We start from the raw sequence: 22,142 nt of genomic DNA, 5'->3' as shown, positions 1-22,142 counted from the left end.
CATAGAATTGTTATTGTTTTAAAAGATAGATAATCCCTTTATTACCCATTCCCCAGTTTTGCATAACCAACACAGTAATATTAATATACTTTTTACCTCTGTGATTACCTTGTATCTAAGCATCTTCTGACAGCCCCCTGATCACATGACTTTTTATTATCTATTGATTTGCATTTAGTAGTGTGTTGTACTAACGCTTAGATAACTCTACGAGCGTAATCACAATTAGCTAGATTACGAGTCTTGCGTTAGGCTTAAAAAGCAAGGTTGGCCGGTCCCAACGCTGCTTTTTAACGCCCGCTGGTATTACGAGTCTTGCAGGTACAGGTTTACCGCTCACTTTTTTGGCCAGACTTGGAAATACCGCAAATCCACTTACGTCAATTGTGTATCCTCTTTTTTCAATGGGACTTGCATAGTGCCGGTATTACGAGTCTGCCAAAACGTGAGCGGTAGACCCTCTCCTTTCAACACTGGTACCGCATTTTAAAGTCAGTAGTTAAGAGTTTAACACTACAACGCCGTAGCATAAAACTCTTAACTAAAGTGCTAAAAAGTACACTAACACCCATAAACTACCTATTAACCCCTAAACCGAGGCCCTCCCGCATAGCAAACACTAAAATTTAAATTTGAACCCCTAATCTGCCGAACCGAACATCGCCGCCACTATAATAAATATATTAACCCCTAAACCGCCGCACTCCCGCCTCGCAAACATTAGTTAAATATTATTAACCCCTAATCTGCCATCCCTAACATCGCCGACACCTACCTACATTTATTAACCCCTAATTTGCCGCCCCCAACGTCGCCGCCACTATACTAAAGTTTTGAACCCTTAAATCTAAGTCTAACCCTAACCCACCCTAACTTAAATATAATTTAAATAAATCTAAATAAAATCCCTATCATTAACTAAATAATTCTTATTTAAAACTAAATACTTACCTATAAAATAAACCCTAAGCTAGCTACAATATAACTAATAGTTACATTGTATCTATCTTAGGGTTTATTTTTATTTTACAGGCAAGTTTGTATTTATTTTAACTAGGTAGAATGGTTATTAAATAGTTATTAACTATTTAATAACTACCTAGCTAAAATAAATACAAAGTTACCTGTAAAATAAAACCTAACCTAAGTTTTAATTACTCCTAGAACTACACTATAATTAAATTAATTCCCTAAATTAAATACAATTAAATGCAATTATATAAAATTATCGAAAGTACAAAAAAACCCCCACTAAATTATAGAAAATAATAAACAAATTACAAGATGTTTAAACTAATTACACCTAATCTAATCCCCCTAACAAAATAAAAAAGCCCCCCCAAAATGAAAAAGCCCTACCCTACACTAAATTACAAATAGCCCTTAAAAGGGCCTTTTGCGGGGCATTACCCAAAAGTAATCAACTCTCTTACCTGTAAAAAAAATGACAAATCCCCCCCCCAACATTAAAACCCACCACCCACACAGCCAATCCTACTCTAAAACCCACCCAATACCCCCTTAAAAAAAACTAACACTAACCCCTTGAAGATCACCTTACCGAGAGAAGTCTTCACCCAACCGGGCCGAAGTCCTCAATGAAGCCAGGAGAAGTCTTCATCCAAGCTGGGTGAAGTGGTCCTCCAGACGGCAGAAGTCTTCATCCAGACGGCATCTTCTATCTTCATCCATCTGGCGCGGAGCGGGCCCATTTTCAAGACATCCGACACTGAGCATCCTCTTCAATCATCAGCTATCACAGAATGAAGGTACCTTTAAGTGACATCATCCAAGATGGCTTCCCTTCAATTCCGATTGGCTGATAGAATTCTATCAGCCAATTGGAATTAAGATAGAAAAAATCCTATTGGCTGATGCAATCAGCCAATAGGATTGAAGTTCAATCCTATTGGCTGATCCAATCAGCCAATCGAATGCGAGCTCAATCCTATTGGCTGATTCTACCTTAATTCCGATTGGCTGATAGAATTCTATCAGCCAATCAGAATTGAAGGGACGCCATCTTGGATGACGTCACTTAAAGGTACCTTCATTCTGTGTTAGCCGTCGATTGAAGAGGATGCTCCGCGTCGGATGTCTTGAAGATGGACCCGCTCCGTGCCGGATGGATGAAGATAGAAGATGCCGTCTGGATGAAGACTTCTGCCCGTCTGGAGGACCACTTCGCCAGTCTTGGATGAAGACTTCTCCCGGCTTCGTTGAGGACTTCGGCCCGGTTGTGTGAAGACTTCTCCCGGTAAGGTAAGGGTTTTAATGTTGGGGGGGGGATTTGTAATTTTTTTTTACAGGTAAGAGAGCTGATTACTTTGGGGCAATGCTCCGCAAAAGGCCCTTTTAAGGGCTATTTGTAATTTAGTGTAGGGTAGGGTTTTTTATTTTGGGGGGGCTTTTTTATTTTGTTAGGGAGATTAGATTAGGTGTAACTAGTTTAAAAATCTTGTAATTTGTTTATTATTTTCTGTAATTTAGTGGGGGGGGTTGTACTTTAGATAATTTTATTTAATTGTATTTAATTTAGGGAATTCATTTAATTATATTGTAGTGTTAGGTGTAAATGTAACTTAGGTTAGGTTTTATTTTACAGGTACATTTGTATTTATTTTAGCTAGGTAGTTAGTAAATAGTTATTAACTATTTAGTAACTATTATACCTAGTTAAAATAAACTTGCCTGTAAAATAAAAATAAACCCTAAGCTAGCTACAATGTAACTATTAGTTATATTGTAGCTAGCTTAGGGTTTATTTCATAGGTAATTAGTTAGTTTTAAATAGGAATAATTTAGTTAATTATAGTAATTTTATTTAGATTTCTTTTAATTATATTTAATTATATTTAAGTTAGGGGGTGTTAGGTTTAGGGTTAGACTTAGGTTTAGGGGTTAATAACTTTAATATAGTGGCGGCGATGTTGGGGGCGGCAGATTAGGGGTTAATAAATGTAGGTAGGTGGGGTCGATATTAGGGCCTGCAGATTAGGGGTTAATAATATTTAACTAATGTTTGCGAGGCGGGAGTTCGGCAGTTTAGGGGTTAATATGTTTATTATAGTGGCGGCGACGTTGGGGGCAGCAGATTAGGGGTTAATAAATGTAGGTAGGTGGCGGCGACATTGGGGGCAGCAGATTAGGGGTTAATAAATATAATGTAGGTGTCGGCGATGTTGGGGGCAGCAGATTAGGGGTTCATAAGTATAATGTAGGTGGCGGCGGTGTCCGGAGCGGAAGATTAGAGGTTAATAATATAATTTAGGTGTCGGCAATGTCGGGGGCGGCAGATTAGAGGTTAATAAGTGTAAGATTAGGAGTGTTTAGACTCGGGGTTCATGTTAGGGTGTTAGGTGTAGACATAAAATGTATTTCCCCATAGGAATCAATGGGGCTGCGTTAAGGAGCTTTATGCTGCTTTTTGGCAGGTGTTAGACTTTTTTTCAGCCGGCTCTCCCCATTGATTCCTATGGGGAAATAGTGCACGAGCACGTTACACCAGCTCACCGCTAACGTAAGCAGCGCTGGTATTGGAGTGCGGTAAGGAGCAAAATTTTGCTCAATGCTCACTTCTTGTCTGGGTTGTAAAAACCCGTAATACCAGCGCTGTCTGTAAGTGAGCGGTAAGCATAAACTTCTCGTTAGCACCGCATAGCCTCTAACGCAAAACTCGTAATCTAGGTGAAAGTTATCTATATGGCCCACGTGAACTAGCAGTCTTCTGTTGTGAAAAGCAAATAAAAAAGCATGTGATTAGAAGCGGCCTTCAAGGGCTTAGAAATTAGCATATGAGCCTACCTTGGTTTAGCTTTCAACTAAGAATACCAAGAGAATCAAGCAAATTTGGTGATAAAAGTAAATTGGAAAGTTGTTGAAAATTACATGCCCTATCTGTATAATGAAAGTTTAATTTTGACTAGACTGTCCCTTTAACTGTGGCAAATTATGGCTAGCTGTAAATTTATGTGTCCACTGCTCTAACAGTCACATAGCTTTCTGAGGACAATCCAGGATACTGAATTAGCTTTTCTAGGGAGAAAGTGTTTAATATTCTTTTTAAAGATGCATTATTTTTTCCTGCTGCACCTGATGAATTTACTTACACAGCAGTATTTTAACAAGCATATCAGCTTTCAGGACACTGCAAAGTCACTATTTTCACGTTATTTTAAAAAAATAGGTACTTTTTATTTCTAAATGTCTCAGTTTACATATACTTTAAAGAGTAGTTGACTTTATTACAATGTTAATATTATTTTATATACATTTTGAGTTGTTGGACAGATAATTTGTCAGTTAATTAACAGGAACATTTTAATGCTACCATTTTGTCTGCCCCAAAATATGATGTAAAATTGTAAAATATCATGCCCTAGATTACAGTGGAGAGCAAAAATGTTATGGTGGTCTAACATCACTAGAGCGCAATCCAAAGCACTTCCATTTTTTCTTTCACATTACAAGGTCAAAGTAAAATATTAGTGCTCGAGTGAAATCCCAGGGTGCATTAATATCTGAATGTGGGATAGCATGAGTGCACTAAATCACTCACAAAATAAACTTCTATGGGCTTGCGCTGAAAAACTAATTTAAGCTATCACTTGAGTGCTTAGCGGAAGGTGTGCTAACCTGAAGGTGCATCAAGTCAAAGGTCAAATAGTGGTAGGGTTGCCACCCGTCCCTTAAAATACAGAACACGTATAAGTTACACATGCTGCAGGGTGTGCAGGGAGGAATATGAATAGTGCTGTCCAGAAACACAATACATATTGTTCCCTGCACACCATGCAGCATGTGTAACTCATAAGTGTCCAGAAAAACATGGCTGAGGTGGCAACTCTAAATAGTGGTGTTCTTCACTAACATTTAAAATTTAATTTTCTATTGAAATATACAGTGTATATTTTTCATTCAATGTTTATATGGAATATGACATGGTTTTGTTGTGGGATAAGCTCCAAGGTGTATATGTGTGTCTATATGTATATATGTTTATGTATGTATGTGCACATACATACAAACACACATATCTACAAATGAGCCCTTTCCAGTCCAATACCTTGTAATATATGATGGGCAGTATGTAAATATAAAAGTGATTTCTGTTTTATAATTGTTGAAATAATCTTGATGTAAACTAAGTTTCACAGTACATGCATGATCACCATTGTTAATAAAGAAAAAAACCTTAGTTAGAAACCTACATGATCTGGTGGATTGTAGGTATATTATACATATTTATATAATATCTATACTATAATTTGGTTTGTAATGTGTGTCGCCGTCGGCAGTTTAGCCACCTCGTAGCGAAGAGATAGCTTCAGGAGCTCAAACTCTCAGCTGTAATATAACGGCTTAGACTTGGAGCTTCTGAAGCTTCAGGCATCTGCCGCATATGGAGCCGGAGCGCGATCGGTGCTCCGCCTTCATATGAGGCCAGATGCCTGATCATTACAGACGGCGACACTGTGTGTGTCACCGTTTGTAGCAATCCTCTGCTGGTGCAGGTGGGAGGTGTGGGCAGGTGGCGAGTGGGCAGCTCAGCAGGGAGGGGGAGGCAGTGAGAGTGCCCTAATTAAAAAAAAAAAAGGACAGGAGGAGAGAGAGCAAAAGAGAGGGGAGAAAGAGAGGGGGAGAGAGAGCAAAAGAGAGGGGAGAGGGAGAACAAACGAGAGGGGAAAGAGAGAGAGAGAGAGAGAGAGCAAAAACGAGGGGAGAGAGAGCAAAAGAGAGGGGAGAGATAGCAAAAGAGGGGAGAGAGTAAAAGAGAGGGGGAGATAGAGCAAAAGAGAGGGGGGAAAGAGAGCAAAAGAGAGGGGGGTAAGAGAGCAAATGAGAGGGGAGAGAGAGCAAATGAGAGGGGGAGAGAGCAAAAGAGGGGTGCGAGAGAGCAAAAGAGAGGGGAGAGGGAGAGCAAAAGAGAGGGGGGAGAAAGAGCAAATGAGAGGGGAGAGAGCAAATGAGAGGGGGGAGAGAGAGAGACAGAGCAAATGAGAGGGGAGAGAGAGAGCAAATGATAGGGGAGAGAGAGAGAGAGCAAAAGAGAGGGGAGAGGTAGAGCAAAAGAGAGGGGAGAGGGAGAGCCAAAGAGAGGGGGGAGAGAGAGAGCAAAAGTGAGGAGGGAGAGGGAGAGCAAAAGAGAGAGGGGAGAGAGAGCGCAAAAGAGAGGGAGAGAGAGAGCGCAAAAGTGAGGAGGGAGAGGGAGAGCAAAATAGAGGGGGAGAGAAAGAGCAAACAAGAGGGGGAAGAGAGAGCAAAAGAGAGGGGGGGAGAGAGAGCAAAATAGAGGGGGAGAGAGTGCAAAAGAGAGGGGGAGAGAGAGCAAATGAGAGGGGAGAGAGAGCAAATGAGAGGGGATAGAGAGCAAATGAGAGGGGGAAGGGAGAGCAAAAGAGGGGGAGAGAGAGCAAAAGAGGGGGAGATAGAGAGCAAAAGATAGGGGGGAGGGAGAGCAAAAGAGAGGGGGAGAGAGCAAAAGAGAGGGGGAGAAAGCGCAAAAGAGTGGGGGCAAAAAAGAGGAGGAGAGAGAGCAAAAGAGAGGGGGGGAGAGAGAGAAAAAGAGAGGGGAGAGAGAGAGCAAAAGAGAGGGGAGAGAGAGAGCAAAAGAGAGGGGGGAGAGAGAGCGAAAGAGAGGGGGAGAGACAGCAAAAGAGTGGGGGGGAGAGCAAAAGAGAGGGGAGGAGCAAAAGAGAGGGAATGAGAGAGTAAAAGAGAGGGGAGAGAGAGAGCAAATTAGAGGGGGCAGAGAGAGCAAAATAGAGGGGCAGAGAGAGCATAAGAGAGGGGGAGAGAAAGCAAAAGAGAGGGGAGAAAGAGAGCAAAAGAGAAGGGGAGAGAAAGCAAAAGAAAGGGGGGGAGAGAGAGCAAAAGAGAGGGGGAGAGAGAGCATACGAGAGGGGGGTGAGAGAGCAAAAGAGAGGGGGGAGAGAGAGCAAAAGAGAGGGGAGAGAGAGTGCAAAAGAGAGGGGGAGAGAGTGCAAAAGAGATAGGGGGAGAGAGCAAAAGAGAGGGTGGAGAGAGAGCAAAAGAGAGGGAGGAGAGAGAGCAAAAGAGAGGGGAGAGAGCGCCTAAATGGAAAGGGGAAATAGAGCAAAAGAGAGGGGGGAGAGAGAGCAAAAGAGAGGGGGAGAGCATAAGAGAGGGGGGAGAGGGAGAGCAAAAGAGAGGGGGAGAGAAAGCAAATGAGAGGGGAGAGAGAGCAAATGAGAGGGGGAGAGAGCAAAAGAGGGGTGCGAGAGAGCAAAAGAGAGGGGAGAGGGAGAGCAAAAGAGAGGGGGGGAGAAAGAGCAAATGAGAGGGGAGAGAGAGAGCAAATGATAGGGGAGAGAGAGAGAGCAAAAGAGAGGGGAGAGGTAGAGCAAAAGAGAGGGGAGAGGGAGAGCCAAAGAGAGGGGGGAGAGAGAGCGCAAAAGAGAGGGAGAGAGAGAGCGCAAAAGTGAGGAGGGAGAAGGAGAGCAAAAGAGAGGGGGAGAGAAAGAGCAAACAAGAGGGGGAAGAGAGAGCAAAAGAGAGGGGGGGAGAGAGAGCAAAAGAGAGGGGGAGAGAGTGTAAAAGAGAGGGGGAGAGAGAGCAAATGAGAGGGGAGAGAGAGCAAATGAGAGGGGAGAGAGAGCAAATGAGAGGGGAGAGAGAGCAAATGAGAGGGGGGAGAGAGAGCAAAAGAGGGGGAGATAGAGAGCAAAATATAGGGGGGAGAGAGAGCAAAAGAGAGGGGGGAGAGAGAGAAAAAGAGAGGGGAGAGAGAGAGCAAAAGAGAGGGGAGAGAGAGAGCAAAAGAGAGGGGGGAGAGAGAGCAAAAGAGAGGGGGGAGAGACAGCAAAAGAGTGGGGGGGAGAGCAAAAGAGAGGGGAGGAGCAAAAGAGAGGGGATGAGAGAGTAAAAGAGAGGGGAGAGAGAGAGCAAATTAGAGGGGGCAGAGAGAGCAAAATAGAGGGGCAGAGAGAGCATAAGAGAGGGGGAGAGAAAGCAAAAGAGAGGGGAGAGAGAGAGCAAAAGAGAAGGGGAGAGAAAGTAAAAGAAAGGGGGGAGAGAGAGCAAAGGAGAGGGGGGAGAGAGAGCATAAGAGAGGGGGTGAGAGAGCAAAAGAGAGGGGGGAGAGAGAGCAAAAGAGAGGGGAGAGAGAGTGCAAAAGAGATAGGGGGAGAGAGCAAAAGAGAGGGTGGAGAGAGAGCAAAAGAGAGGGAGGAGAGAGAGCAAAAGAGAGGGAGGAGAGAGAGCAAAAGAGAGGGGGAGAGAGCGCCTAAATGGAAAGGGGAAATAGAGCAAAAGAGAGGGGGGAGAGAGAGCAAAAGAGAGGGGGAGAGCATAAGAGAGGGGGAGAGGGAGAGCAAAAACATAATTTATGTAAGAACTTACCTGATAAATTCATTTCTTTCATATTAGCAAGAGTCCATGAGCTAGTGACGTATGGGATATACATTCCTACCAGGAGGGGCAAAGTTTCCCAAACCTCAAAATGCCTATAAATACACCCCTCACCACACCCACAAATCAGTTTAACGAATAGCCAAGAAGTGGGGTGATAAGAAAAAAAGTGCGAAAGCATATAAATAAGGAATTGGAATAATTGTGCTTTATACAAAAAAAAAAAAAAATCATAACCACCACAAAAAGGGTGGGCCTCATGGACTCTTGCTAATATGAAAGAAATGAATTTATCAGGTAAGTTCTTACATAAATTATGTTTTCTTTCATGTAATTAGCAAGAGTCCATGAGCTAGTGACGTATGGGATAATGACTACCCAAGATGTGGATCTTTCCACGCAAGAGTCACTAGAGAGGGAGGGATAAAATAAAGACAGCCAATTCCTGCTGAAAATAATCCACACCAAAATAAAGTTTAATGAAAACATAAGCAGAAGATTCAAATAGAAACCGCTGCCTGAAGTACTTTTCTACCGAAAACTGCTTCAGAAGAAGAAAACACATCAAAATGGTAGAATTTAGTAAAAGTATGCAAAGAGGACCAAGTTGCTGCTTTGCAAATTTGATCAACCGAAGCCTCATTCCTAAACGCCCAGGAAGTAGAAACTGACCTAGTAGAATGAGCTGTAATCCTTTGAGGCGGAGTTTTACCCGACTCGACATAGGCATGATGAATTAAAGATTTCAACCAAGATGCCAAAGAAATGGCAGAAGCTTTCTGGCCTTTTCTGGAACCGGAAAAGATGACAAATAGACTAGAAGTCTTTCGGAAAGACTTAGTAGCTTCAACATAATATTTCAAAGCTCTAACAACATCCAAAGAATGCAACGATTTCTCCTTAGAATTCTTAGGATTAGGACATAATGAAGGAACCACAATTTCTCTACTAATGTTGTTGGAATTCACAACCTTAGGTAAAAATTCAAAAGAAGTTCGCAACACCGCCTTATCCTGGTGAAAAATCAGAAAAGGAGATTCACAAGAAAGAGCAGATAATTCAGAGACTCTTCTGGCAGAAGAGATGGCCAAAAGGAACAAAACTTTCCAAGAAAGTAATTTAATCTCAAATGAATGCATGGGTTCAAAAGGAGGAGCTTGAAGAGCCCCCAGAACCAAATTCAAACTCCAAGGAGGAGAAATCGACTTAATGACAGGTTTTATACGAACCAAAGCTTGTACAAAACAATGAATATCAGGAAGATTAGCAATCTTTCTGTGAAAAAGAACAGAAAGAGCAGAGATTTGTCCTTTCAAGGAACTTGCGGACAAACCTTTATCTAAACCATCCTGAAGAAACTGTAAAATTCTCGGAATTCTAAAAGAATGCCAGGAAAAATGATGAGAAAGACACCAAGAAATATAAGTCTTCCAGACGAGCCTGTAACATAGTATTAATCACAGAGTCAGAGAAACCTCTTTGACCAAGAATCAAGCGTTTAATCTCCATACCTTTAAATTTAAGGATTTGAGATCCTGATGGAAAAAAGGACCTTGCGACAGAAGGTCTGGTCTTAACGGAAGAGTCCACGGTTGGCAAGAGGCCATCCGGACAAGATCCGCATACCAAAACCTGTGAGGCGATGCTGGAGCTACCAGCACAACAAACGAGCATTCCTTCAGAATCTTGGAGATTACTTTTGGAAGAAGAACTAGAGGCAGAAAGATATAGGCAGGATGATACTTCCAAGGAAGTGACAATGCATCCACTGCTTCCGCTTGAGGATCCCGGGATCTGGACAGATAACTGGGAAGTTTCTTGTTTAGATGAGAAGCCATCAGATCTATTTCTGGGAGTTCCCACATTTGAACAATCTGAAGAAATACCTCTGGGTGAAGAGACCATTCGCCCGGATGCAACGTTTGGCGACTGAGATAATCCGCTCCCCAATTGTCTATACCTTGGATATGAACCGCAGAGATTAGACAGGAGCTGGATTCCGCCCAAACCAGAATTCGAGATACTTCTTTCATAGCCAGAGGACTGTGAGTCCCTCCTTGATGATTGATGTATGCCACAGTTGTGACATTGTCTGTCTGAAAACAAATGAACGACTCTCTCTTCAGAAGAGGCCAAGACTGAAGAGCTCTGAAAATTGCACGGAGTTCCAAAATATTGATCGGTAATCTCACCTCCTGAGATTCCCAAACCCCTTGTGCCGTCACAGACCCCCACACAGCTCCCCAACCTGTAAGACTTGCATCTGTTGAGATTATAGTCCAGGTCGGAAGAACAAAAGAAGCCCCCTGAATTAAACGATGGTGATCTGTCCACCACATCAGAGAATGTCTTACAATCGGTTTTAAAGATATTAATTGAGATATCTTTGTGTAATCCCTGCACCATTGGTTCAGCATACAGAGCTGAAGAGGTCGCATGTGAAAACGAGCAAAGGGGATCGCGTCCGATGCAGCAGTCATAAGACCTAGAATTTCCATGCATAAGGCTACCGAAGGGAATGATTGTGACTGAAGGTTTCGACAAGCTGAAATCAATTTTAGACGTCTCTTGTCTGTCAAAGACAGAGTCATGGACACTGGATCTATCTGGAAACCCAAAAAGGTTACCCTTGTCTGAGGAATCAATTAACTTTTTAGTGAATTGATCCTCCAACCATGATCTTGAAGAACCAACACAAGTCGATTCGTATGAGATTCTGCTAAATGTGAAGACTGAGCAAGTACCAAGATATCGTCCAAATAAGGAAATACCACAATACCCTGTTCTCTGATTACAGACAGAAGGGCACCGAGAACCTTTGTAAAAATTCTTGGAGCTGTAGCTAGGCCAAACGGCAGAGTCACAAACTGGTAATGCTTGTCCAGGAAAGAGAATCTCAGAAACTGATAGTGATCTGGATGAATCGGAATATGCAGATATGCATCCTGTAAATCTATTGTAGACATATAATGCCCTTGCTGAACTAAAGGCAGGATAGTCCTTATAGTTACCATTTTGAATGTTGGTATCCTTACATAACGATTCAATATTTTTAGATCCAGAACTGGACTGAAGGAATTCTCCTTCTTTGTTACAATGAAGAGATTCGAATAAAACCCCAGCCCCTGTTCCAGAACTGGAACTGGCATAATTACCCCAGCCAACTCTAGATCTGAAACACATTTCAGAAATGCTTGAGCTTTCACTGGCTTTACTGGGACACCGGAAAGAAAAAATCTCTTTGCAGGAGGTCTTATCTTGAAACCAATTCTGTACCCTTCTAAAACAATGTTCTGAATCCAAAGATTGTGAACAGTATTGATCCAAATTTCTTTGAAAAAACGTAATCTGCCCCCTACCAGCTGGGCTGGAATGAGGGCCGCACCTTCATGTGGACTTAGAAGCTGGCTTTGCTTTTCTAGAAGGCTTGGATTTATTCCAGACTGGAGATGGTTTCCAAACTGAAACTGCTCCTGAGGATGAAGGATCAGGCTTTTGTTCTTTGTTGAAACGAAAGGAACGAAAACAATTATTAGCCCTGTTTTTACCCTTAGATTTTTTATCCTGTGGTAAAAAAGTTCCTTTCCCTCCAGTAACAGTTGAGATAATAGAATCCAACTGAGAACCAAATAATTTATTACCCTGGAAAGAAAGGGAAAGTAGAGTCGATTTAGAAGACATATCAGCATTCCAAGTTTTAAGCCATAAAGCTCTTCTAGCTAAAATAGCTAGAGACATAAACCTGACATCAACTCTGATAATATCAAAAATGGCATCACAGATAAAATTATTAGCATGTTGAAGAAGAAGAATAATATTATGAGAATCATGATCTGTTACTTGTTGCGCTAAAGTTTCCAACCAAAAAGTTGAAGCTGCAGCAACATCAGCCAATGATATAGCAGGTCTAAGAAGATTACCTGAACACAGATAAGCTTTTCTTAGAAAGGATTCAATTTTCCTGTCTAAAGGATCCTTAAAGGAAGTACCATCTGCCGTAGGAATAGTAATACGTTTAGCAAGGGTAGAAATAGCCCCATCAACTTTAGGGATTTTGTCCCAAAACTCTAATCTGTCGGACGGTACAGGATATAATTGCTTAAAACGTTTAGAAGGAGTAAATGAATTACCCAAATTATTCCATTCTCTGGAAATTACTTCAGAAATAGCACCAGGAACAGGAAAAACTTCTGGAATAACCACAGGAGATCTAAAGACCTTGCCTAAACGTTTAGATTTAGTATCAAGAGGACCAGAATCCTCAATTTCTAATGCAATTAGGACTTCTTTAAGTAAAGAACGGATAAATTCCATTTTAAATAAATATGACGATTTATCAGCATCAACCTCTGAGACAGAATCCTCTGTATCAGAAGAATCATTAGAATCAGAATGATGATGTTCATTTAAAAATTAATCTGTATAAAGAGAAGTTTTAAAAGACTTTTTATGTTTACCAGAAGGAGGAATAACAGACATAGCCTTCTTAATGGATTCAGAAACAAAATCTCTTATGTTATCAGGAACACTCTGAACATTAGCTGTTGATGGAACTGCAACAGGTAATGGTACTTTACTAAAGGAAATATTTTCTGCATTAACAAGTTTGTCATGACATTTAATACAAACAACAGCTGGAGGAACAACTACCAAAAGTTTACAGCAGATACACTTAGCTTTGGTAGTTCCAGCACCAGGCAGCGATTTTCCAGTAGTATCTTCTGACTCAGTTGCAACGTGTGACATCTTGCAATATGTAATAGAAAAAACAACATATAAAGCAAAATTGATCAAATTCCTTAAATGACAGTTTCAGGAATGGGAAAAAATGCCAGTGAACAAGCTTCTAGCAACCAGAAGCAAAAAATAACGAGACTTAAATAAAGTGGAGACAAAATTGAATCCCACATTATTTGGCGCCTAAATGCTATTAGCGCCAAAAATGACGCCACATCCGGAACGCCGAAATTTTTGGCGCGAAAAACGTCAAAAATGACGCAACTTCCGGCGACACGTATGACGCCGGAAACAGAAAAAAAAATTCGCGCCAAGAAAGTCCGCGCCAAGAATGACGCAATAAAATGAACCATTTTCAGCCCCCGCGAGCCTAACAGCCCACAGGGAAGTCAAATTTGAAGGTAAGATAAAAATGATATATTTAAATGCATTATCCCAAATATGAAACTGACTGTCTGAAATAAGGAAATGTTGAACATCCTGAGTCAAGGCAAATAAATGTTTGAATACATATATTTAGAACTTTATAAAAAAGTGCCCAACCATAGCTTTAGAGTGTCACAGAAAATAAGACTTACTTACCCCAGGACACTCATCTACATGTTGTAGAAAGCCAAACCAGTACTGAAACGAAAATCAGCAGAGGTAATGGTATATATATATAAGAGTATATCGTTGATCTGAAAAGGGAGGTAAGAGATGAATCTCTACGACCGATAACAGAGAACCTATGAAATAGACCCCGTAGAAGGAGATCATTGAATTCAAACAGGCAATACTCTCCTCACATCCCTCTGACATTCACTGCACGCTGAGAGGAAAACCGGCTCCAACCTGCTGCGGAGCGCATATCAACGTAGAATCTAGCACAAACTTACTTCACCACCTCCATAGGAGGCAAAGTTTGTAAAACTGATTTGTGGGTGTGGTGAGGGGTGTATTTATAGGCATTTTGAGGTTTGGGAAACTTTGCCCCTCCTGGTAGGAATGTATATCCCATACGTCACTAGCTCATGGACTCTTGCTAATTACATGAAAGAAAGAGAGGGGGGAGAGAGCGCAAAAGAGAGGGGGGAGAGAGCGCAAAAGAGAGGGGGATATAGGGGGCCACTAGCAGGGGGTGTCAAGCAACCCGATTGTATTCGATCTGGTTGATTTCTGTCCGCTGCCTCAGAGCAGCGGTCTTTAGATAAATCGGCCCTCTGTCTAAATTATGAAACTTTAATTTTTTTTTCCATCTACAGTTCATGTTCAATACCATAAGGATATGGAGAGTTAAAGTTACTGCAGTTAAAATATACCTATGACAAAACTGTGATAGGCCTACAATAAAATTAGGTAATACGTTGAAATAAAAGACATAAATTTAATACTTACTGAAAAGCTTATCATAAAAAATTACCTACAGGATCTCCATAGAATTTATGGGCCATTTTATAGATTCAAAATACATCTTGGTGTAAATGTAAATGTCTGTCTTATGTATTTATAATTCTAAATGTTTAAGAGCTGCTATCTATGAATTATAGTCTACAATATTTCCTGTCACAATATTGACATTTGTAGAAACCACAGATGGCATTTTGCTAACATTTTGATAGTAAATCCCATACAGCAAACTCTGAGCCCTAACACCTATATATAATGGTAACCTACACTACCAGGTGATATTGTGGTTATTGCTATGAGATTATAATGGCAATATTGTGGTACATGAAAATGTAATGGTGATACTACCACCAGATCCCCTAGGCATGTATTTATGAGTAGTAATGTATGTAAGTTCTTACAAGCAAGTTTAACTTTAACCTCTAGAATGCAGATGACAACTAAGCCATCCCTGCAGAGGACAATGTATCATCTTCCTGGGGGTCTCCCTTTTGATCTATATCACCCCCCCTCCCCATCCTGCAGTCTCCTTCCCCATTGGAAACTGAAGTCAGAACTGCCTGTGACACTACCATGTTCATGTTTGCATCACAGGATACAAGGAAATCCATGCTGAATTAGGGATTGCTTGTTACTTAGTGAGTCTATGCCGTCCAGCCCCAAAACCACTTAAATCTGTGCACCCATACTACGTACAAGGACAAAAAAAACATGTTTCAAAGAAGAGAATCTTTTCTTTCAAATGAGGAGTTGCATGAATCAATAAGATGCAGATTTGGTTTTGCATGTGTTTTGTAAAACATTTGTATTAACCCTTACACTTTACTTCAGGTTGCATTATTTCTTCTAGTGCTATTTGGGCTTTCACTCAAATGCAACCCTTAACTTTCAACTTGTAATATCAGCACTATTTAGCTCGGTCACAATATCCATTGAAAGTAATAGGTGCACTACAGTGATGTCGGCCACACTAAACCTTCTCTGGTAAACCTGTTTTACTATGGACTTGTAATATCAAGTTTCATGGTAATTTTAGGACAGTCTATCAATGCTTCATATTGCTTCCTACTGTAGCATTATTGCATGACTGCGCCTTAGTTTGAATGCAGATGTCCCCATCTTTCAAATGAGAGGGCACATGTTCATCTAGCTGCACCTGGTCACGCCATTAACCTGAATGTAGCTCGCTCCCGCTACCAGACCAGAGTGGGAGCGAGCTACATTCAGTTTAATGGCGCGATCTGGCACGCTGTGACTAGACAGTGCGCCCATGAAGCACTTTTGAAAAACAAGACCCACTCAGTAGAGCCTGGACCGGAGTTCAGGTCAATTCAATTTAAGAATAAAACATCTCTGAAAGCTTTTGATTTATAAAGTTTCCCCTAAGCTAATGTTATTTAATTCTGCACTATGTGCAGAATTATATATTATTTTGTAGGTTTACTGGCCCTTTAAGATGTGTATATACACATATTAACACATAAATGTATTTATTCATATACATATATATTTAAAATTGCTGCGCTACTTTCTCCCTTTGCTGCGCTTTGGTTCCTTGCACGACGGCATCAGAACGAGGCTCCACTTGGAGCCAATGGAAGTGCGCTCTTATAAAAGCAATGCTTCCGTGCAATGTGAACTTGAGGTTACTTTCGCATTGCACCTAACTTGTAATACGAGCGCACATCGCATGCGCTGGTATTACTCAGTTGACCGCAAATATCGCTTTAGTGTAAGCGATATTTTGCGCTCAACTCTTAACCTGGCCCTATATAGGATATATTGAATGCAAAAATTTTATATTTGTTTTTTAATTATTTTTTTTTATATGCATAGATTGTTAATATAGATAGAGCCACCGCTCTTGAAAATCAGAATTTTGTGAAATTTTAAAATGTATCTAATATTTTATTGCTAGATATTTTAGACCTCATCATTTTCTGCATAAATTGCAAGATGGTGCAAAGTGGAAATAATATAACACTTTTTATTCCCTGATTTTCAATGATCAATTGTTATTTAGCAATATAAATATTAAATCAGAAATGTTGTGTTTTGGAAAGATGAGCTGATTCAAGGGGGTAGATTTAGTAAATGTCGAAAGGACATGACCCGCTGTAACAGATCATCTCTGCATACACTGTCGGCATTTAACATTGCACAAGCATTTCTGGTGGAATGCTTGTGCAATGCCGTCCCCTGCACATTCACGGCCAATCGGCCACTAGCAGGGGGGGGGTCAATCATTCTGATTGTATGCTTCTTAAGTTAACTCTTATGACCGCTGCTTCTTAACTTAAGTTCCCGGCGGGAAACAGCTGCATTTGCAGCATAATAAATCTAAACCATAGGGCTAGATTACAAGTGGCACGCTAACATTTTTTTTCCTTGCTTTTTGCTCGCTCCTATTTGGTGACCTGGAACGCAGTGATGTCACCAAATAGGCGGAGACTATCCTTCTGAATCTAATACTCGCATCTCAGAGACATCTTATTGGTCCGTGATAGCAGAGGCTCTTGCTATGGAACATTCTCTAGTAAATGCCAGGTAATATAACTTTTTAACAATAAATTGTTTTTCCTTTATCTGTTGTGAGTGCCACTTCTGTGTCTCCATTTGGAGTTTCAAAGAGCCTTTATATCTAGGGCTTGATGTTAGGCTCTAGAATATGTGAGTACATTAGCCCTTCATTACCACCTCTTAATGTGTTGTAGGACTTCACTATTTGCAACTTTCTTTCTTAAATGAGGTACCCCCTAGATCTGCCAGCAATAATATTTGGGACTTTTTTGAAAGTATATCACATTGTTTTTTAGGTATAGATATATATTTTACAAAATAATAATCATATATATATATTTTTTTATAAATGGAACATTTTATTCTATGTGAAGAACATTGGAATGTAAAATATGTAAAATATGCAAATTGTGAATCTGGTTTAGCTCACTTGAACAGTTATCTTATCTTATATTAAATATAAAAATAATGTTATTATAATGAACTTTTAGAATCTCTTTAATAATTATTAAAAAATATTATTTATTACATTATTTTTATATTTAATATTTACATGATGCGTCTTAAGATGTCTTTAAGTGCTCTAACCCAAGACTGCTTTAGACCTACAGCGCTAAACCTGATTCGCGATTTGAATATTGTACATTCCAGTGTTCTTCACATTGCAATAAATGAAATATTTATAGTTCTCAATATATTTCTGTATATATATGAATATTTCTTTAAATATATATATATAAAACTATGGGGGACGAATTATCATTGTGCAGACGGACATTATCCGCTGTAGTGGATCATGTCTGCTGTCAGCATTTATCATTGCGCAAACATTTCTTGCGAAATGCTTGTGCAATACCGCCCCCTGCAGATTCACAGCCAATCGGCCGCTACCAGGGGGTGTCAATCAACCGATCTTATCTGATCGGGCTGATTGCTGTTCACCGCCTCAGAGGTCTGCTTCTTAACTCCTGTTTCCGGCGAGCCTGAAGACTCGCTCAGAAACAGATGCATTAAAATGCATTTGGGGGATGATAAATTGGCTCCTTGATATCTATATAAATATATACAGGTGTTTATACAGATGTATATAGAAATATATATTTTAGATATAAATATAACATACATTTCAATGTGAAGAACCATTGGTATGTGTAATATTAATAGCTCAGTAGAGTCCAGCGTGAGTGTATAGGTGTTAATTTTTGTTTTCCGTTTGCGTGGTCCATTGAAGCCTATGTGGAGAATACATTAACGCAGTCCCGATATCTGAAGCTTTTAGCTTTATTTGTGCACAAAAGTTTAACTTTTAACTTCTAGTACATGCGATACCGGACGCATGCAAAAAGTTAAGGGACAGTCGAGTCAAACTTAAACTTTCATGATTCAAATAGGGCATGCAATTTTGAACAACTTTGCATTTTACTTTAATCAGCAAATTTGCTTTGTTGACTTGGTATTCTTTGTTGAAAGCTAAAAGCTAAGTAGGCTTAGACTCTTATGTTGGCAGTTTTTCACAGTTAGACACTGCAAGTTCATATATGTGCCTTATAGATAACAATGTGCCTTTGAGATATTTATAAGTTAGCACTGAGTGACTAAATTGCAAGTCTGGCAAAATAACTAATTAAAGGGAGCAGTCTTCAGAGGCTTAGATAAAAGGTAATCACAGAGGTAAAAAGTGTGTTAAGGGACCAGCAAATACAGTAGATTTACACAATCAACAAATGCATGATAAAAAGACAATGCAATAGCTCTTAAATGAGTAATAGATTTGTTTTCTGACTTTCAAAGTTATGTATATTTCCAATCCTCTTGTATCATGTGACAGCCATCAGCCAATAACTAATGCATATAAATACATTCTGTGAATTCTTGCACATGCTCAGTAGGAGCTGGTGACTCAAAAAGTGTAAATATAAAAAGACTGCACATTTTGTTAATGGAAATAAATTGGAAAGTTGTTTAAAATTGCATGCTCTATCTGAATTATTAAAAGTTTAATTTATACTTGAATGTCCCTTTAATATAACAGTGTTGGTTATGCACAACCGGGGAATGGGTAATAAAGGGGTTATCTATCTTTTTAAACAATAAACATTTAGGAGTAGACAATCCCTTTAATATCACATATACACTAAGTATGTTTTTTTATTTACACATCATACTTATTTTATTGTATTTCGATTAGGGTGGCAAGGTATTAAGAACTGGAAAAAGATGTGTAGTGACATGCTTGGGAGGATAACCTTTACCTATTTTCTCATTATAATGAGAGTTAAGTGAGTGTGCAGTTGTTAAAAAGTATAATTATTTGAAGAACTAGAAATCCAAATATCCATTAACACTGATATTGGTACATCAAAATATTAATTTTCCAAGGCACAAGTTGATCTTTACTTCATTTATGAATACCTGAATCTTCACTGCATCCATATTGGCTGCTAACATCATTTACACAAGGTTTTGAAAGATCTATACATTCCAAATTTTCAAAACTGCAGGGAGATGGTTGGTTTCCAAATATATTTATATCATCAGGTTTAGAGTAACTTTCAGCTTCTGAACTGTTTAATAAATGTGTAGATTTCTTCTTCCATTCGTTCTCTTCATTTTGTGCAGGGATTAAAGGAACAGGAGTTTTTCTGCTTTTTATTGTTGAACCATTCTCAGAAACAACAACGTCATCCAGTTCATCATCACTGGAAGCGATACTTGGTACATGCTTCCTTGTAGAATGATGTGAAGGCTTTCTATGGAAGGTTGTCCATTTTGGTTCTCTTTTCCTTGTTCTTATAAAAACTAAAAAAATATGAAAATACCATTATTACTACAGTAATCATATAGATATTAACATAAAACATTGAATTACCAGCAGTCAGATTAAAACTTTTATGATTAAATGTTCACAATTCAGATAGAGCATGTAATTGTAAACAACTTTCCATTTATCAAATGATCTTTTATCTGATTTGTTTGGTTCTCTCTGTATTGTTTGTTGAAGAGCAAACCTAGGTAGGCTCAGAAGCATCAATGCGATGATGGGAGCTAGTTGCTGATTGGTGGCTGCACATATATGATTCTTGTAATTGGCTGAACCAATGTTCTCAGCTGGTGCTCACAGGTGCACTGATACTCCTTCAACAAAAGATACCAAGAGCTAATTTGATAATAGAAGTAAATTGGAAAGTTGTTAAGATTGTTTGTTTTATCTGCACCTTTAAATGCGTAATGACTTCACAATCCTGTTTGTTACTGTGTGCTATTTTGTTGTTTTTTTTTTTTTTGTTTTTTTTTAAATAGATACTAACACAGTAAAGGGACATTGTAATACAACATTTGCAACAGCCTGTAGTTCATGCATTTGTGAGGCCAGATAACTATGGGTTTAATTACAACCATAAAATGATTTAAAACATAGGTAAAGTCCAGCTCTGGAGCTGTGAGCCAGTCAGTAGCAGCAGTCATGCAATCCCCACTAATCACTGGTTATGTTCTGCTCGGGGGTTACAAAGCGCACAGCCTTGGAGTGGGCTTTTACTACTACCTTAAATGGATTTAAGTTTTTCAGGCTCACTAATACAAACATAACACACTCTATTGAATTAGAGCATGCCGCTCTAGCATTAGAATGTTCCTTTATATCAATATATGCATTGTATTAAAGTAAGCAAATGTCTCTCTGACTTATTCATTAACTTAAGGGGTTCTCAGACCTCTGATACTGGCTGTGAATTGCTCAGAAATTTCCATAACCTTATAAGCATGCATAGAATATAGGCCCAAATGTATCAAACTAGGAATATGGCATTTGGGTAATATATTTTTTGTCAAAATTCAGATCCCAATATCTTCCCATATTAAAAAAAAAGAAATAAAAATCCCTTATCAAATAAATAGGGATGGGCGAATGTTTTGCATCATTCGAAAATGTGAACGAATTTTAACACATTTGTACATTAATTTCGAATGTTTACATAATATTTTAACATTTGTTTTATGTAATAGTAAATATAATGCTTTCTTTAAATGTAATATTTTATTTGAATTTTTCTAATAATTTGATTCAATTTACGCAATATTCAAATTCGAAAATTCGAATCCTTATATTTGTAATAGTATTTGTTAAGCTCTCTATAAATGTAATATTCAAATTGTGCAATATTCTAATTTAAAAAATTAAAATCTATATATTTGTAATAGTATTTCTAATGCTCTCTTTAACCCCTTAACGACTAGCGCCGTACCCTTAAGCCCTTAAGGACGCTGCAGTCCTGGGCCTCTCAATGCCGCAGTGGGGCAGTGCAATAATAGACGGACAGAGGTACCGATGTAGAGAGGGGTCTTTTTTGGTAGATTAGTTGTTTTTTTTTTAGTTAGCTCTTTTTTATTTTGGGGGTCGGGTGGGTGGGGGTTTGTACTGTTAGAGGGGAACTTTTTATTTATTTTTTTAGGAAAAGAGCTGTTAAACTTAGGGCAATGCCCTACAAAAGGCCCTTGTAAGGGCTATTGGTAGTTTATTGTTAGATTATGGGGGGGGGGGTTATTTTGCGATGTCTTTTTTGTTTTTAAGGGAGAATTAGAATAGGAATAACTTTTTTTAATTTTGGATAATTTCATTTGTTATTTTTTGTAATGTTAGCTTTTTTATTTTTTATTTTAGTGTTTTTGTTTGTGTACTGTTAGGTTTTTTTATTTCGAGTAAGGGTAGTTTTTTATTTTCAGTAATATTAGTTTTTTTTAGCAATTTTTATTTTTTTATTTTTTATATATGTTTATTATTTTTTAATTTAATTAGTATTTTATGCTAGTGTATTGTAATTGGGGTTAACCTAGGGGGTGTTAGGTTAGGGGGCTTAGTTATTAGGTTAAAGGACCAGTCAACACAGTAGATTTGCATAATCAACAAATGCAAGCTAACAAGACAATGCAATAGCACTTAGTCTGAACTTCAAATGAGTAGTAGATTTTTTTCTTTCATGTAATTGGCAAGAGTCCATGAGCTAGTGACGTATGGGATATACAATCCTACCAGGAGGGGCAAAGTTTCCCAAACCTCAAAATGCCTATAAATACACCCCTCACCACACCCACAATTCAGTTTTACAAACTTTGCCTCCTATGGAGGT

The 22,142-nt window shown here is 39.2% G+C and overlaps 1 protein-coding gene across 1 annotated transcript in view; it reads right to left on the bottom strand.

The window, feature by feature from the left end:
• The window catches only part of LOC128664420 (uncharacterized), a 401,731-nt gene that overhangs the window by 288,513 nt on the left and 91,076 nt on the right, over positions 1 to 22,142 (bottom strand). Inside the window, exon 4 of the mRNA XM_053719251.1 lies at positions 19,429 to 19,815. Coding sequence (XP_053575226.1) covers positions 19,429 to 19,815 — 387 coding nt within the window. The remainder of the gene's footprint in view (positions 1 to 19,428; positions 19,816 to 22,142) is intronic.

This window comes from Bombina bombina, chromosome 6 (assembly GCF_027579735.1).
Source record: "Bombina bombina isolate aBomBom1 chromosome 6, aBomBom1.pri, whole genome shotgun sequence".
NCBI lineage: Eukaryota > Metazoa > Chordata > Amphibia > Anura > Bombinatoridae > Bombina > Bombina bombina.
Note: the sequence above shows the minus strand (reverse complement) of the source record. Positions and strands in the feature narration are given on the sequence as shown.